This window comes from Trichosurus vulpecula, chromosome 9, assembly GCF_011100635.1.
Source record: "Trichosurus vulpecula isolate mTriVul1 chromosome 9, mTriVul1.pri, whole genome shotgun sequence".
NCBI lineage: Eukaryota > Metazoa > Chordata > Mammalia > Diprotodontia > Phalangeridae > Trichosurus > Trichosurus vulpecula.
Genome location: NC_050581.1, coordinates 101,436,132 through 101,454,493, shown reverse-complemented (window position 1 = coordinate 101,454,493; position 18,362 = coordinate 101,436,132). Strand labels below are relative to the sequence as shown.

The following is an 18,362-nucleotide window of genomic DNA, read 5'->3' as shown; positions in this document are numbered from 1 at the left end:
AAAAATTAGGATGCAGAAGGAAAATAAGTCGGACACACACCACACTAACGTCAGATCTTCATACATTCAAATAAAGGTGGGAACTGTTGGGAAGAAATGGAGGGAAGGTGGGAACCACTGGGAGGTGACAAATAAAGAAAGGAATGGGAACAGTTCTTTGAATGCTTCAGAGCAAGATCAACTTTGATGTCACAATTTGCCAATCTCAGACTAGTGTAAAGAGAGACAGGGCTCAAAAAGTCCACTTCATTAGATAACTATCTAACTATTTGACACTGAGATGTGGATAATTTTAAGGACTGTGTAAGGTTCACTTTAAATTATGCTTTATCCTAGAAATGAATGGGCAATAGGTCCTCCTGCTGCTTCTCATTTCTGCATAGTCTGCTCTCATCCCACAAACTTCCCTGGTCTCCCAAAAACTCCTCAGTCTTTCCTCTTTGGCTTTCTTCTCTAGAGTCTCCAGTATAGGGCTGGGCACAGGAGTAACCATAACTAGTAGATATAATCAGTTTTGAAATTGCAGTTCCTTTCCCTTAGATTCCCTCCCATTATGTGGGATTTTCATAGATTCATGAGATATCTTGACCTTGAAGGGTTCCCTGAAGAAGCTATTTTACTTAGACATTTACTGAATGGTTTAATCTCTATCTTGTCTAGTGGCTCACTGATTTTTGGTTGTTTCATATATTTAATTCTAATTTATGTTTACAACAAAGTGGTCATTCATTAAAATTAAGGAAATAAATCAAAGACTCTTCTTGAACATTAGTTAGAAAGGCAGGTACTGCTTTTAAATGTCAAGTTTACCTGCTTTTCCTTCTGACTCTTATGTGAAAGATTCTTTGTCCATCCCTCTGCCTTAGCATTATATGTAACCTTCCTTTTATCCTGAAATTTTTTGTGTAATTTAAATGAGTAAAGAAAAATAATCATGACTATCTTCAAGGAAGCAATAATAAAATGTTAACTAGAAGACTGCAGTATTATGTAGGCATGTATGAATTTTTTACAAACCACCTTTTCCTATAAATATTACTATGTTCCTCTTCACTATGGTATAAATTTTAATAATAATTCCTGGAAAAATCTAAGCAGAAATCATTATTCCACGGTACTTAAGAAATTCTTTCTTTTTTCTAATGCTTAGAAATTAAATACTTCCAACATCTTTGAACTGTCGTAAAATTATTCTCAAAAAGCCATCTCTAGACACAGAAGTTGAAAACTCTATACATTTGACATACCACCAATTTAAGCATGAGGCAAAAGAGGCAAATAAAAAATGCAAAGATTTTTTTACCAAGACAGGTTCCACTGCTGAGCCAAAATCGGACTCCCAAATCCTTTAATGTTGCAGCTGCCAGGTGTAACAATATTTTGGCATTCTTCTGAAATAGCATTGCTTCCACAGTTATGTCATCATGATACCTCTATAAATTAATAAATATTTAACTATTACTTTCATATTTAGAAAGAATATCACCTATCTTCTGTTTTCCTTTACTTTATAATAAAAATAGAATGTCATACTTTATTGGTCTAATTAAAAAAGAATGAGTATGTGTGATGAGCAAAAGAAGGAAAGCAAGAAATTGGTTTATCTGATTTCTTCCTTGATGACAAGAGTGATATGAGGCAGCATAGGAATACTGGGCATCTAGAGGTGACGAGATACTGAACACTCATGGCAGGCATAGAAGGGTAAGTCAGGGAACTGTCTATTTCTCAAGTTTGCATAGGACTTCAGTGACTCAATTCTCTGATTCAGACTGACCAGCCTGCAGCTACCATCCACTTAGAGAAGTGGAGCTCTTCTCAATCGACAACAGCAAGGGATTGCTATAGGGCCAGAGAACGGAACAACTTGAACATCACACATGCTATAAGAATCAAGAGTTTCTCTGAATAGGTTGTCTTCTCTAGAACGCCCTCACCACTTTAGAATCATTGTCACAGGAGTCCTCTTTAGGGTTATCACTGCTGCGTGCTGAAAGAGCGTGTCAATCATCAGTCTGACAGTCCAGGCCTTATCTGAGTGTTCACAGTTTGATATAGATTCTGTGATGAAAGGTCCTATCCTATATTCCAATTCTTCCACTTCCCAAGATCTCAACTCATTAGGCAAGGGGAGTATAAAATGGAGCTACTTGGATGCATTAATTTTCTTCTCTTTGATGAAGAATTATGTAGTCCAGGGATCATGATGGCCTGTGGTAACGCACTTATTGGGTGATGAAGGCTTTTGTCTTTGGGTCTAATAGCCATCTCTTAACCAAAGAGAACCATTTTTACTCAAGGACCCCTAAGCCTGTGATTCATTCCTTAAATATAAAAGCTCTTTTCCCTACCCATTAAAAAAAAAACCAGACCTATTCACACCACTCTAAAAGGGTTCCATCAAAGTTTCTCGCTGCTTTTCTTGCTTTTATGGAACATGGAGTGGTAGATCTCTTTATTTTTTTTTGCTTTTTGGCAGGGCAAGTGCCCAAGGTCACACAGCTAGTACTTGTGTCAAGCGTCTGAAGCAGCATTTGAACTCAGGTCCTCCTGACTCCAGGGCCCGTGCTCTACTCACTGTGCCACCTAGCTGCCCCGGTAGATCTTTTTCAAAGGACAAACCCATCTCTGGTTTACATCTCTAGAATAGCATATCCTTCTGACACTAAGACACCTCTGTTTCCAAAGCACTTCCCCTGCAGTACACCTAGCCATGGAACATACAACCAGAATCTGGGAAACCTCTTCTATCACCCCTTGATAGTGTCAGCATGCCAATGAACTGAATTGAAGTAAACTGGGATTGAGCAACAGGAATTCATTTTCTAGCCATGATTTTGCTGTGAACTAGCAGTACAACCCAAGTGTAACCAGAATGGCCTTTGTTTTCTTTGAATGACTCAGCTTACCTCATTGAGCCTCTGGATGCTGTGGCTTGCTCTTCTGGGGCAGGAAGCCTAGAGAGCATGTCAGGAAGCAGAAAACTTCCTGTGTGATGAGTCATGGGGCTGGCTGAGGGGAGGTGTTAATGTCTACGCTAGGGGGAGGGGCCAAGTCAAGAACCAATCGGCCCTGGTCATTCAGGCGGCGCTTGATGATGTCAAAAACCCTATAAGAGGGGAGAGGACAGCTTGAAGCTCTCTCTTTCCTCTTCCGGTTGGTGTGGGAAGCAGCGTCAAGCAAGCATGACTCTGGGCCAGCCCTTGCTCTCGGGCCGAGCCCAGATGTTGGTAACTATGAATTGTATTGGGTCTGTCTGTTGATGTTTGTAATTTGTTTGTATTTTGGTTTTGAGGTTCGGGGTGCTGGTTTGTTTTTTCCCCCGAACTAAATGAATGTTTTGAGCCTCAGGGTGCTGGTTTTTTTTTCCCCTGAAGTAAGTCAATGAATCTGTATTTGGTCTGTCTCTTGATGCTTGTCTGTATGCTCCCCTGAACTCACCGAATGCTAACTGAATGCTGGCGTTTTCCCCTGAACTAAAGGATTGTTGTCTGTATGCTAACTGAATGTTGGATTAAAGTCAGCTGGTCAACCCCTTCACCGTGCTTTCCTTGTTTAAGCAGATAAAAAGAACCTGTGCTTTCCCAGCAGCCTCCTGGGTCCCGGCAGAACCTGGGTGCCAGCTGTGGGGGAGGGATCTTACGCCCCCACCGAAGCTGCTAGCTGGGTTGTTAAAACACCAAGGTAAGTCACTTAACATTTTTTTGCTCCAATTTCCTGCCTACATGCTACACTGACCTACTGTGAGAATAACATAAAATCACCAACTCGGCAAAGTTAAAAGTGCGAGGATCTGTGAGTTGATCTAACCGTTTTGGAGAGCAATCTGGAATTATGCCCAAAGAGTTAATAAACTGCCTATATACCCTTTGACCCAGCAGTATCACTATTAGGTCTGTTTCCCAAGAAGATTAGGGAAAAAGGAAAAGAACCTACATGTTCTAAAATATTTATAATAGAAATGGAAATTGTGGGTATGCCCCTCAATTGGGGAATGGTTAAACAGATTGTGGTATATGTTCATGATTGAATATTACTCTCCTATATGAAATGATGAGTTCAATGATTTTAGAAAAGCACGGAGAGACCTGCACGAAATAATGAAGAGTGAAATGAGCAGAACCAAGAGATTATATACAGTAACAGCAGTACCGTTTTAAGAATGACTTTCAACTACCAAGTCATTTTGACTATTATAAACATCCAAATTAACCACAAAGGTCCTATGAAGGAAGGTGCTGTTTACATCCAGAGAAAGACACATGTTCGTGTCTAATCGTAGCTACCTCTAGGGTGGGTGGAAGGAAATAAAAAAAAAGGAAGTTATACAATAACTGTTGTATATTTGAAAAGTATAGCAAGTTGTACAAAATGAAATCTGCAACTTCAGGTGCAATCCTCTGTTTTTCTATTCCACCCTTTTTATTAGAAAGTATTATCACCATAATAATAGCATATTCCTCAACCCACTGAACCATCCCTTAAGCCTGATTCAACCCCATCTACGACTAAACATCTTTTGCTTCACGGTAGTTCCCGAAATTCTTTTCTTAGAGCTGCAGATTTCTGATACTGATGTTTCAATTAAGGCTTATTTACTCCTTAAATCAAGAAAGACTGTCTTTGGAATACTGTGATTATAAATCCCAAGTGAGGTAACATCTCTTTAAGATGATTTCGTATTTGGCCAGAAGAACTTGGACCAGAAAAGTAAAAAACATAGAACCCCTCCTAAAAATCATGCAGTCTTAGAGTTAACATTCCAGTCAAACCGGGCTACTAAATGTTCTTTGAACTCAGCATTTCACCTCCTGCCACTGTTCATTCATTTGTTCAAGATAGCAATCAATCAACAATCACTTATTAAGCACCACTATACTAGGTACTGGGGATATAAATACAAAGAGTGAAATATTCCCTACTCTCAAGGAGTTTACATGTAAGTGGGGAGTCAACAGGTACATACAGAAGAGTATGTGTGTGTGTGTGTGTATTATATATACACACACACACACATATAAATACAAAAGAAGTACAAGGTAGTTAAATACTGGGTAGTTGTGGAGGACTATCAATTGGCGGTGATGGATAGGGAGAGATCAGGAAAGGTTATGTTGAGAAAGTGGTGCCTGAACTGCATCTAGAAGAGAGGGATTCTATAAAGAGAAAATGATAAAGGAGTGCATGCCAGAAATGGAAGACAGCCAGGACAAAGGCACATGTAAAAGGGAAAAAGCTGTTTGGCTGGACCATGGCCCATAATTGGAAATGTACTGCCTTTCAAAATACTTTTATTCCTTCAAGGCTCAACTGTGGTAGCTAAGAATTGGGGAATGGCTGAACAAGCTGTGATATATGAAGGTAATGGCATACTATTGTGCTATAAGAAATGGGGATGATACAGACTTCATAACAACCCAGAAAAACCTACACAACATAATGCTGAGTGAGAGGAGCAGAGCCAGGAGAACATTATACACAACCACAGATATATGGATTCTGTGCGGACCAACCCTGACAGACTCCGCTCTTCTCAGCAACACAAGGTACAAAGACAACTCCAAAGGACTCACGATGGAGAATGCAATCTACATCCAGAGAAAGAACTATGAAGTATGAATGCAGATTGAGGCACACTTCATGCTAGCCTTTTATTTCCCCCTTTTTTTTCTTTTTCTCTCTTTTATTTTTGCTTTTGGGTTGGGTTTTTTTTTTTGGTCCTGTTCCTTCTTTCCCATGATTCATTTCATTGATCACAATTCTTCTCCACAACTTGACTAGTGTGTAAATTAATTCAATGCAAAGTTATACGTGGAAGTTATATGGGATTCCATGCCGTCTTGGAGAGGGAGGGGGGGAGGGAGGGAAGAAAAGCTGGAACTCAAATTATGTAGAACCAAGTGTTGTAAACTAAAAAAAAATTAAAAAATTAAAAAAAAAAGAGAGTTGAGAGCCACAGAATCAACCCTTTGGAACTGAGGTGCTGAAGAAGATTTTTGAGAGTTCCTTCGGAAGTAGGGAGATCAAATTAGTCAATAGGTAAGGAAATTAATTCAGGCTGGAAGGTCAAATACTGAAGCTGAAGCTTAAACACTTTGGCCACTCATGGGAAAAGACCTAATGTTGGGAAAGATTGAAGGCAAAAGGCAAAGAGGACAGAAGAGAATGAGAAGGATAGACAGTATCATGGAAACAACAATGCGAACTTGGACAGACTGACAGATAGTGGAAAATAGAAGGGCCTGGCACGCTATGGTCCAATCAAAATGGGCTCTTAGCACTTAATTCAATCAAGTGCTCTTGAAGAGTTTGGCCTTTATTTCCTTGATTAAATTAGGAGTCCTTGATGACCTCCTTGCCTCAAGGGAAGGCCTAGTTTACATGGGTTTGAGTGACATGTTTGTGACATCAGAGGCTTTCAGACCACCTGTTTTTAAGTAGAATTTTTGTGACGATTTTAGGTCACGTGGGTGAGTCGCGTGTGTGACTCACCCTTGACCCTGAAAAAGATATAAAACCAGAGGTTGGCTTTGTCTTTTTTGGAGCTCTGACCCACAGCCCTTGTCGAGCTCCCAGCTGAACTCAGATGTTGGTAACTATGAATTGTATTTGGTCAGTCTGTTCATGTTTGTAATTTGTTTGTATTTGCTCTGAAGTTCAGGGTGCTGGCTTTTTCCCCTGAACTAAGTGAATGGTATTTGTATACTGGACTAAAGTGAGATTGTCAACCCCTTAACGTTGCTTTCCTTAGTAAAGCAAAAAGCAGATCAAAAGAACCTGGGCTTGCAGCGTTCTGTGAGCTGCTTGTTGCTGGTTTTTCACCCCCACAGCAGCTGCCAGCCGGACTGTTGAAACAGGAGGTCATGAAGAGCGGTACATGACTGAATAACAATATCATAACTCTTTTCAGCACCTCCATTAGTTAATGACTACTGCTACAACAAAATCAGACATAGGTATGCAAATGTATACATATGACTTATAACAGTGTTGTTATGAACATACTGCTCTCAATAGGTATAGCTCTTCTATTACTACTGATACACCACCAGAATGACCATGGGGGAAAAAAAGGTAACTCTATAATGGCAACAAAAGTTACTAATGGCTAACACCTAATTTGGGGCAGCTAGGTGGCACAGTGGATAGAGCGCTGGGCCTGGAATCATGAAGACTCTGGTCTCAGACACTTAGTAGCTGTGTAACCCCGGGCAAGTCACTTCATCCTGGTTTCCTGCCCCTCCCATTTAGGAGGTCATGTAGGATTAAGGAAACATATGTGCTCACCAAACTTGGTTGTATGAGTGATTTACGTAATACTTCTACCCCATGTCATCCCACAGAGTTCAATTTATATGGCCTTCACACCAGTGAAAAAAAAAAGCTCAAAAACACCATCCTCATACTTCATTTATCTTTAAATAATATTACAAGAATTACAAAATTAATCCTTCTGAAAAGGTGATTTTCTTCATAAAGTGTTATAATATTGCATGATGTATGACCCAGAGGGGAGTTTTTATCCTTTGACACTTTTAAAAACAGGGTAGACTACATTACATATATACAACGTATATACAACTAATGGGTAGTTCTACCGGGAAACAAGTTGAACAAATTGACTTCCCAAGGTTCTTTCTAGCTTTTATATTCTAAAATTCTGCCTCAAACATGTGAGAAGCACACAGAAAAGAACAAGTGGTTTTGAGGTGTTAAATAAAAATAATGAACTTCCAGTGCTCAAAAAAAAAAAAAGGCCTCAAAAGCATCAAACTATCCACTTGGAAAGAATTATATTCTCAAGGTTAAAGCCATACTTATTCATTAAAACAAAATATCCGAAAGAGACCATTCATGAATCCACAATCCTGCTGACAGAAGTTTTATTTTGTTTTTTTTTGTATATTTTATTTAATATTAAAATGAGAAAACTATTTTAATTTTAAGTTATACTTCCTGAGTGTCACTAACCTGAAAGAAAGAGCGAGCTTCTTTGAACCTACATTCAATAAACCTAGAGTGTGGCACTTCCTCTAGAAAGTGGTTAAGGTCCTTTGGAATCTGTACTTCAAGTCCATCAACAGAAACTTGTAGCAATTCTGGTCTGAAGAGAAAACAAAAAATTTAAGATAGGATTCTGACCCAAAACATTGTACCCATGACAAACCGCAGCCTCTTCTAACATATAAAACATCAGCAAAAATGGTAAATCTTAAGAATATTTTCACCACAGTCAACTTAGTTACAAATTAACAACTCAACAACAATCTATAAAACTTTACCCAAAATGAGTGTATTTATGTATTTTGTATGAATGAATTTTTAAATACTTTTGTAAATACTCATAAATATTCTCACAGGTTTCATTAGGAAGTTAACAGTGCTAACAAACATGATGACATCAATTTCCTTTGAGAGAAAGCTGTTTATAGAGTGCCTTTAGCTCTAGAAACTTAGAATTAATGACATGAGGAAGAGAGGCAGCCTAAGCACAATGCTGGAGACTGGCCATCAGGTTAATGAATTATATTCCCATATCAGAGACATTCCAGTGGAGTCATCATCATACCTCTAAAAAACAAACAAAAAAATAAGGACAAAGGAAGAATAAATTTTTTTTGCCCTTAGAGAGAGCTTCTGTCAGAAGATTTACAAAGCCATGTTCTCTCCTACAAAGCTGTAAAACTGAAGTTTTGCTTCCTTAGTACAAATTTAGAGTTCAGTACAGTACCTTGTACTTACCAGATGCTGAAAGAATATATGCTGATTAACTGAAGACAATTAGAACCCACACTATACACCTGAATGTAAACTTCAGGAGATCAGGAATCTCATTTGATCCCTAGCATGGAGGATAATATCTAGCATATAGCAGGCACTTAATAAATGCTTACTGACTTTCAATTACTGAATGGTAACTAAATTAATGGATTTAAAACTAGAAAGAACCATAGAGACTATCTAGTCCAACTCCTTCATTTTACAAATAAAGGGAAGCCCAGAGAGGTTAAGTGATTTGGCCCAAAGTCTCTCAAGAGATATCAGAGGCAGGATTTAAATACAGGTCTTCCCACTACAAATTCAATACTTTCCATCTCCCATTGGTCTAGCCCATACCTTTTGCACAGTGTTGTTCAGTTGTTTTCTGTCTTATCTGACTCTTTGTGACCCCATTTGGAGTTTTCTTGGCAAAGAGACAGGAGTGGTTCGCCATTTCCCCTTCCAGCTCCTTTTACAGGTGGGGAAACTGAGGCAAACAGGATTAAATGACTTGTCCAGGGTCACACAGCTAGTAAGTGTCTGAGGTCAGATTTGAACTCAGGAGGATGATTCTTCCTGACTCCAGTCCCAGCACTCAATCCACTGTACCACCTAGTTGCAACGTTTGCATAGCAGGCTCATAATATTTCTTGAATGAATGAACTAGGGCTAGGGTTTTAAAAAAACTTTCCAAAATCATGTCTTTCCAGAACCAGATGTTTCCTATCTCTAAGCACATCCTTGTGGACTGTCTCTAAAAAGGAAGGGGGTAAAGTAGAGGCAAGCACAAGGGATGGGATGTTCAGAATAATGGCTATTATTTATTCACCTAAAATAATATATGATGAAAGTCAATCTTTCAAAATATTTTGACTAAACTGGTCCTTTTAATGCCTGGCTAGGGTCAGAAAAAAATCTACATCTACATGCAAGAAAAATGTATTGGTTCAGACCCTGTTTCATTCTGAGTTAAATATTCAACTCCTGAACTCTGATTATAAAGGTTAACACAAGCAAATCACCATTTTTCTTTACAGGAACAACTCTTCTCCTTGGAAATAATCATGCCTCAGCATTTGATACTGGAATTCTACCAAATTTAAGAAATTCTCATTGTCAGAATTTTGTCAAATGTAAATAAATAGGGGAGAGGAGGCATATTTGTTTGCATTTTCATATGTAGGCCCCTTGGAATTTGAAGCATATTCAGCATTACTGAATCTGTAAAAGGGAAAAGATTTAACAACCCAAGAGAAGAGATTTAACTTTTGATGCTAAACCCCGAGCATAGCTTTTATATCTTCTTTTTAAAAAAATGTTGTTTTATATCTTCAGGGCCCTCCATGGAATCTTATCACAGAGTATTTGGGACTCTGAGTGCTACTGTGACCACACTGGTCATTACTACTTCCTGTTGTTTCTCAGCTATTCACTGAGGGTTTCTGATCACCCTGGAGCTTTCTCTGTTTTTGCTGCCCCCAGACACAGAACTCTGCAGGCTACACATATCTTAGGCCCATATCTGGTCACAGTAGGAGATTGCTGGTTTGTCTGCCTGAACTGATACTAGCTTTTGTTACCACTTTTCTATCACCTATTGACTTCTAGTTGACTTCCTGTGCAGTTCTGGGGTATAATAAGTCATTTACTATAGTTTTTCATTGGATTTCTTGATCATTTGGTGTGGTACAATTTTTAGGGTTTTAAAGGGAAGCTGATCTGCTTTGCCACCATTCAAGGCAGCCAAAGTAGCCAAAAGTTGACATATCTTCAAATAACCATAAAGTCATACCATTAATTACAGAATTTTACAAAAAAATTTTAAATCCCACAAAAATGACAATTTTTCAAAGGAAATACTGTTCTCACTTCTAAATGGGACCCTTTAGATGTTCAAATTTGGATATTAATAAAACCAAAAAGGTACATTTTTCCTCCACAATTTTTAATGAAATTAATACTAAGCCTTTAAGTCTTTAGCCACAATTCCCACTGTCCAGATTAAAGAAGAAAGCTACTAAATAATATTTATAATATCTGAAATAGAATGGTTTCAAGGTACTAGATTAAGTGAAACTGTTCCATCTAGTCTGTCCCATTAAAGCATGATAAGATTCAAAAGCTTTTAGAGCTAGAAGGGTTCCAAAACAACTCTGTCACACCCCCTCATTTTAAATTTACATTGAGAATACTGGAGCCTAAGGATATGACCTGCTCAAATCACACAGCTAGCTGGTTGCAGAGTTGACCAGAGCCTGACTCTCAGTCCAGTGTTCCTTCTATCTCACAAGATTGTCTTCCAGCCTTAAGACAGAGAGAGTCAAATAATTAAAGAAAAGCATCTGATTAACCTAGAAAGACTGACTGGTTGATTAAGCCAATCATGTTATTGATACTAATTGAAAGAAGGCACAGCACAGAGTGGAGAAAACCATATATAATCCAAACTTTTCTGGTAGCCACTGAATTTTATGCTCTCCCCACTTCACAATAGTTGCTAACAAGAAAAAAAAAACCACAAACCCCAAAACACAAACAAAAACAGATGGTTAAGTTTCAGTTACTGTCCTCCTGTCTTTAAAGAAGTACTATGTTAGCAAGGAAATAACCAAAGTAGACAAAGAGAAGAGGAACCAAAGAGTATGGACAACTCACATACTGGACAATTCACTCCCCAAAATTATAAAACTCTTTAGCATAACTAAAAGGGAAAGAAAATATTTGCCTTCTTCCTCAAAAGAAGACCTGAAATTCCTCTTCTCTATGGCCAAGAACTCTACTCACCTGCTATTCCTTAAAGGAGTAGAAAATGATGCTTTCACTAGCTATTTTCATATCCATGTTTTTATTCCAATTCTAAGGAATCCATGAATGGACAGAAATGCTTACATCACTAAATATTTAAATGTTATGAAGTGAATGACTGTTACTCCCTATATATAATGAATCATGATTATATGTCCTTGATCTAGAGTGACTATTAATAACATTTAACTTGATAATCAGATTTTTAAAAGCTTTTGAATTTTAAAACTGGCATATATTAGTTTTATATTACATTTTTTTCACACAGGAAGAAATGTCACTCAATGGGGACAGCAAAGATGTCCTATTTTTTTCAAGGTGTTTAACTCACCTGTCAAAAGCTCCTGGATAATGACCATACTGTAACTTCCGAAAAGGCACAAACTTTCTGTCTGAATGGCCTTTGAGTCGTAACTGTCCATGCCAGAGGTAGTTGCCACTTCTTTCATAGAAGATCACCAGGTGGATGGCATGAGTTGCTAATTTGAGGATATAGTGCAGGGGGATTTCAGTTCCAGAGAGGTAATCTATTCCATCCAGGCGGGGATCTTTGCTCTGAATCTTTAAGCACTGGAATCCCATTCGCTCAGCTATTTGAAACCAGTTTTCCTGGAACCAAAGAAGTTTCCTTTAAAGTTTCAGCTAAAGCCAAAGATGAACAGCAAAATGTGATTGGTGTTTACTAAATACATTAAAGGATCATGGGATCAAAAGAATAACTAGAAGAAATCATAGAGATCACATAGGTCCAAATCTTCACTTTATGGATAATAAAACTGAAGCCCAGGGAATTGTCTTTTCCATAATTAGACTATACAAGGTGATTTCAAGGGACCCCTCACTGTTTCACACCAAGATGTTCCTCCTCCCTTGAAGTCATCTCCCTTGAGAGAGGAGATGAAGTACTGATGCCAAAGACTGAAGGAAGGGTGGGAAATTTTACTAGGGACACAGCTGTTATCTTTCAGACACCAGGCTCACTTATACTTCAAAATGCCTGTGAGACGCAGAAAAGTAGAAAAATATTTGGAGGCCACAACCTGCATTCACTATGTCAATTTTCTCACCTCTTACTTATTACCCAATTCCATCCCCACTACCTGACTACTCTCTTCATGGGCACCAACAATCTCTCTATTACTAATCCCAATGATCTTTCCTCAATCCTATATACTACTGGATACCAATGACAACTCCTTCCTTCTGTATAATTTTTCTTTTCTGGGTTTTGATAGCAGGATTACAGAATTTGAGAACTGGAAGAGACCTCAATGGCCATCCAAACCCACCCACAACCCAAAAGGAGTTCCCATTATAACACAACTGAGAAGTGGTTGTTTAGCCCAGGGCTTCTTAAACTTTTTCCACTCAGGACCCCTTCAGCACTTCTTAAACAGAGTCGAGACCCACAGTTTAAGAAGCACTGGCTCTGGCCTCTGCCTAAAAACCTCCAATGAGGCAGAGTGCAGCACCTTTCAAGGCTGCCCATTCTATTTTTGGACAACTCTAATTATTAGGTTCCAACCTACCTTTCCAGGCTAATTACATGTGATTCCCCTTCATGGATACTATGGTCCTGCCAAAAAGACTTACTTTTTCCTTAGCTTTTCCCCATGCCTGAAATATTCTTTTGTTACCTCCTGAACCCACCCCCTGCCCCAGTTCTTTCAAGGTACAACTTGAGTGCCACATCTTTCAAGACACCTTTCATGGTTCTCCCAGTTTATATGATCTGTCCCTGAGTCATTCTTTTCCATATAAATTACATTTACAATAATACTGTGGTATCCTTCCACCAAAATGTAAGCTCTTTCAGGGCAAGCACTGCCTTGATTTTGCATCAGTATCCCCAATTCCTGGCACAGTGACTGGCACATACTAAGGAGGCACTTGACAAATACTTGCTAATTGACTGTTCATTCAATCTGTCCCTTAGAATTCACCAGAAAGTATAAATAAATTTTAATAGACTGCTTACTTAATACTTAAAATGAAAGCTGCTGGTCTAAATTTAGTTATTAATAATTTTACATTCCCAGAGCACTTCAAAGAAGCAGCCCTTTCATGAGCACCCTTATATTACAATTTGTTACTCTAACAGAATACCATTATAAAAGAATTTATTACATGGATCTTAATGTGTTGTAGGACAATTTATCTTTCGCAACATAATAACATCTAGTGAAAGTGTACTTCAAGCAATAATGGTGCAGAGGCCAGGCAGCAGGCACTGGAATCATGACAACGGAGCTTTAAGACCCACCTTCCACACATCCTGGCTCTGTGACTTGAGGCAACTCACGATCTCTCAGTGCCCTAAGCAACCCTCTAATACTGTAAGCTGAAGATCAGTTACCAATCTGCACCAGCAGAAGCAGTTTCCTCAAGAATCTCTCTGCACCAGTAAAATCACAGGTCTGGAGCGGCAGAGCCTCCTCCAGAGGGAAGGGAGAAACTCGGAGTGAAGACTGAGGCTTATTTTTTAGAAGGTTTTTAGACACGGACAACAATGCTTGACTATACATGTTTACAACAAGTTTTGTTTTCTCAGCTGGGGGTGGGGGAGGAGGAGGAAGAGGAGGGAGAGAACGGGCAGATAAGAACCTCACTGGCCGATAAAAGCAGCTGTTAGCATGACTGACAATGACAATTTGTGCTTCTATAGTGCTTTAAAGCTTACCTCCCAATAGTCTTGTGAGTTAAGCTTTTCACTCATTATTATGATGTCATCTGCTGTTTACAGATGGAAAGCTGGAGATCAGAGTGGCTAAGTGACTTGCCTGAAGTCACACAGCTAGTAATGAGCAGAGACAAGATGCAACGTCAGGATTCTTACTCTTTTCACTACACCACTCGGCTTCTCTTGAAACCTCTTTTATAAAACACAGTATTAATTCTGTCCCAGGAGAATGTAACTGTTTGGGAGCCTTTGTATCTCTAGTACCTTGCAAAATGCCTTGAAAATGATAGGTGCTTTTTAAAGTTGAATTATCCTATGCCTATCTAAATGTTGTGGCTTCACCCTTGTATCCTGTACATTGCTTTCCTCCCAAAACCTCCTGGTGCTAATTGTATACCCTGCCTTGTAATACTGGAAAAAGATTACCTCTAAATTTTCTATTTATTTCAACTCTTAGCTCCATTCCTATAAAAACTATCTACTATGGAAATTTACCTTTTCCTTTCTATCTAATATAACATCTTAAATAAGGCCTACTACAAAACTATCACCCTTTTCCATAGCTATCTTCTTTTCCTATCCCACTTAATTCTAGTGTCCTCCCACTGTTGACCGTTTATATATAGCTTTACGGTACATAGTTGTTAGACTATGAGCTCCTTGACAGTAGGGACTGTCTTTTACTTTTCTTTGTATCATCAGTGCTAAGAACAGTGCCTGGTATACAGTAGACACATAATAAATATCTACTGATTTGTTTGAAATTCTCCTCAAACTTTGATTATTACAAAATGAATAAATATAAAGAATAGTAATTGAATACTGTCTGTTACAAGTATCCAGAGAACAGAAACAGGCACTTTTTAGGCATAGGTTTGGTTCTCTTGTCATCTCAGAAGTCTTCTAGCCCTGGTATGTATTCACCTAGACCTTGGAGAATGAATACAATTTTTGGTCAAATCTAGGAGGTGTCAAACTTACTCCATGCGTCACATCTAACATTCCAAGTAAACTATTTAGTATCATGTAAATGTGACTCTTATTATTAAATTATGTTTAGTCCATTTATTCTTCCATTTAAGTTCTGCCAACTGAGTAATCTACCTCTCACACTGAGAACATATCCTTCTAAATCTACTTTTCATTACACTAGCTTTTCCAATCCACTAGTTACCTGCTCCTGTCTCTTTAGCTGCAGGAATATGCCACCAGCAAAGCCCTCTAAATCCTCATTTCATTTTGATCAGCTGACAACCTCACCAGGTCCATCTCAACCTGATGTCCTGTCTCCTAGTCCTTTCTAAGACCCTCTACTACGTTCTCAACAAAAGCTCCTACATTCAACCAATGTTCTTTCCACTACCTTGTCTTAATTGAAACAAAGCTTCCTCCGAGTATACAACATCTCTTGAAATTCCCTCCAATGGAAGCCACTCCTTTTCCCTCTTCCTCCAACTGGTGGGGCTAGGAATGTAAGCTCATTTTTTCTTTGTTCTCCAGAGCTATTTTCAGATTACTCCTTGACCTTAATGCTAATGCCTGTCCTCTTTTGATGATTTCCAATTTATCCTGCATGTGTCTTTGTTTGTATATAATTGTTTCCATGTTGTTTCCCCCATTAAGACTACGAACTCCTCAAAGAGCTTTCTTTGTATCATTTGTGTTTATTTACCATAAAATATGCTAGTTAACCTGACATAGCCTGCTTTTATGAAAGATGCAAAAAATGTACACAGCCAATTATCTAAAAGTAAACCACCTTACCTCATTTTTCAAAAGATGGTCCAGTAGTGCAAATGTAGTGAAATCCCTTTTTGCACATAAATACTTGCATTCTGAGACACTGCCATAAGAAGAGTTTTTAACCTGTTCAAAATCTTTATTAATCACTTCCAGAACCAAAGGATCAATAAGAAACACTGGCATAGCTTGGTTTGATGTTAGCTTAAGAAATTTCTTAACTGCACGCTGTTTAGGGAAACAAAAAGAAATTCAGTTTTAATTTCACATTTTCACTTCATTTGGTTATAAGACACTTAGATATACACATTAATCTCTCACTAAAAGAATATTTTTTTTTCCCAAGAGAAGAAAAGGCAAAGGCAAACCAGATCTTTCAACTTAAAATGAGTGACCTGGGATGAATGCCTTCTCAAAACTGGCAATTTAATTATCTGTACCCTTTCACTGAAAGATTAATAATATGCCAAAAGTTTTCACTATTGTCTATACTTTCTGTGCAAAAGACTGTGATCAAGACATTGTCTCTGACAGACTAGTCCACATTTACTTTAACTTTTTAAGGATTTTTCCAAGTACTCTTTTACAAGGACAACAGAGCCCTCTACTGGAAAAAGAAATGACAGCATTAGACAAGCGATGTCCTTATCTAGCAGTACGAACGCCTAATGATAGCAAAGATGAAGATAACAAAAATTAAGGATGTATTAAAGCTACATCGCATATTTCAATGAGATGCACATTTACCTGTATTTTAGAAATGCTTAAGAATTTATGTCTGTTAAACAGTCTGAGGTTCTATAGGAAAATAAGAAATCACAGAATTTTAGATTTGGAAATCTATAATCCAGCCTTTGCTAGAACACATCCTAAGAGAGGAAATCAGAAAGTCTCAATTCACGCTGGACTTTAGTCTTCCTCATACTACTCTTACAGGATTGGGCATTCATTTTTGGTTGAATCTCTTCCGTATTCTATACATGCCATTTTTGAGTTTGTCACACTGGGTTCCTTAGCTGTCTCTTTCTTTTTCTCTCATTGAAATAATTTGTGATTATGGAGACAGAATATTTTTAATGCCTTTAAAATTCATTTTCCATTTTTTTAGAGACTCTGGCTAGAAGAACATGCCTATCTTCTTTTAAGTACATTTTCATATCTTTTGTTTTTAATATCAACTACATTTCCCACTGTGTCTTTCCTCAGTGTGATCAGGAGGGACATCCCTTCTGAAGATTTTATATGCTGCTATGTCTGACTATGTCCAGAATTCCCTTTCATGGTTATTTTTAATTCTAAGATAATATGGTCACATGAAATGATTAAACACAATCTCTCAGAGGACCAATGATGAAGAATGCTATCCACCACCTAACAGAGAGGTGATAGACTAAATATGCAGAATGACACGCAGATTTTTGGACATGGCTAATATAAGAATTTGCTTTCCTTGACAATGTATATTTTTTAACAATGGTTTTACTTTTGTTTTCTAGTGAGAGAGATATGGAAAGGAAAGAAAATAAATACTTATTTACTGAAAATTTTAAATTAACTTTTAAAAAATGTAATATGGTCACTTTCCCCCAAGTTTCTCTGTAACTTTACATTACAATCCTGTTTTTCCACAATGTTTAGAATTTGGTCTGCAGTAGGAGTTTCCTTAATTCTACACTTCATATCCTAGAAGTGAACTGTCAGCCAAACATTAAAAATGTATTGGACTTCCCACATTGAGCAAAACAAACCTTAAAGCAATGGTATGTATAGCTGAAATTCACCATCACTAGCATATCATGTTTCTGTGTCAGTTTTGTAATCTATTAGGAAAGTTTCATTCAGATTCTCCTGGTAGCCAAGGGGTCAATAATATATTCACACAAGACTTTATATTTAATTTGTATTCAAATTTCTCTATCATAAACCAATTTTAGTTTACAGGTGATTTTCTAAGTTGTAGTTCACGTAGTTTATTATTTTCAAAAATCTTTTTTTTTTCCAAAATATATAGAGACGGAGAGAGAGAGAGAAAGGAGAAAGGAGAAAAGGGAAGTGAAGAGAAATTTACAGATCAATAAATTTAATTTGGATTCCTGGCAAAATTCTAGAATGTATAATTAAATGAACAGTTAGTGAACCTCTAAAACAAGGAGGGGGCAGGGGGTAAGGTATGATAACGAGCCCAAATGGCTTCATCAAAAATAGGTCATGCCAGACTAATCTCCTCTTCTACTTTGTTAACATTGTTCCTGGACTGATAGATCAAGAGAATGTTCTAGATATAACTGAGTTAGATTTTAGCAAAGCATTTGACAAAATCTTTCATGCTATCTTTGCAGACAAGATGAAGACCTATAATTGGATGTAATGGGGTTGA

At 37.9% G+C, this 18,362-nt stretch overlaps 1 protein-coding gene across 4 annotated transcripts in view; it reads right to left on the bottom strand.

The window, feature by feature from the left end:
• The window catches only part of FKTN (fukutin), a 77,940-nt gene that overhangs the window by 19,823 nt on the left and 39,755 nt on the right, over positions 1–18,362 (bottom strand). For all 4 annotated transcript variants that reach the window (XM_036738775.1, XM_036738774.1, XM_036738772.1 and 1 more), the window contains 4 exons: positions 16,010–16,213; positions 11,897–12,174; positions 7,972–8,104; positions 1,304–1,433 (listed from right to left, as the gene is read on the bottom strand). In XM_036738775.1, coding sequence (XP_036594670.1) covers positions 1,304–1,433; positions 7,972–8,104; positions 11,897–12,174; positions 16,010–16,171 — 703 coding nt within the window. In that variant the 5' untranslated portion in view covers positions 16,172–16,213. The remainder of the gene's footprint in view (positions 1–1,303; positions 1,434–7,971; positions 8,105–11,896; positions 12,175–16,009; positions 16,214–18,362) is intronic.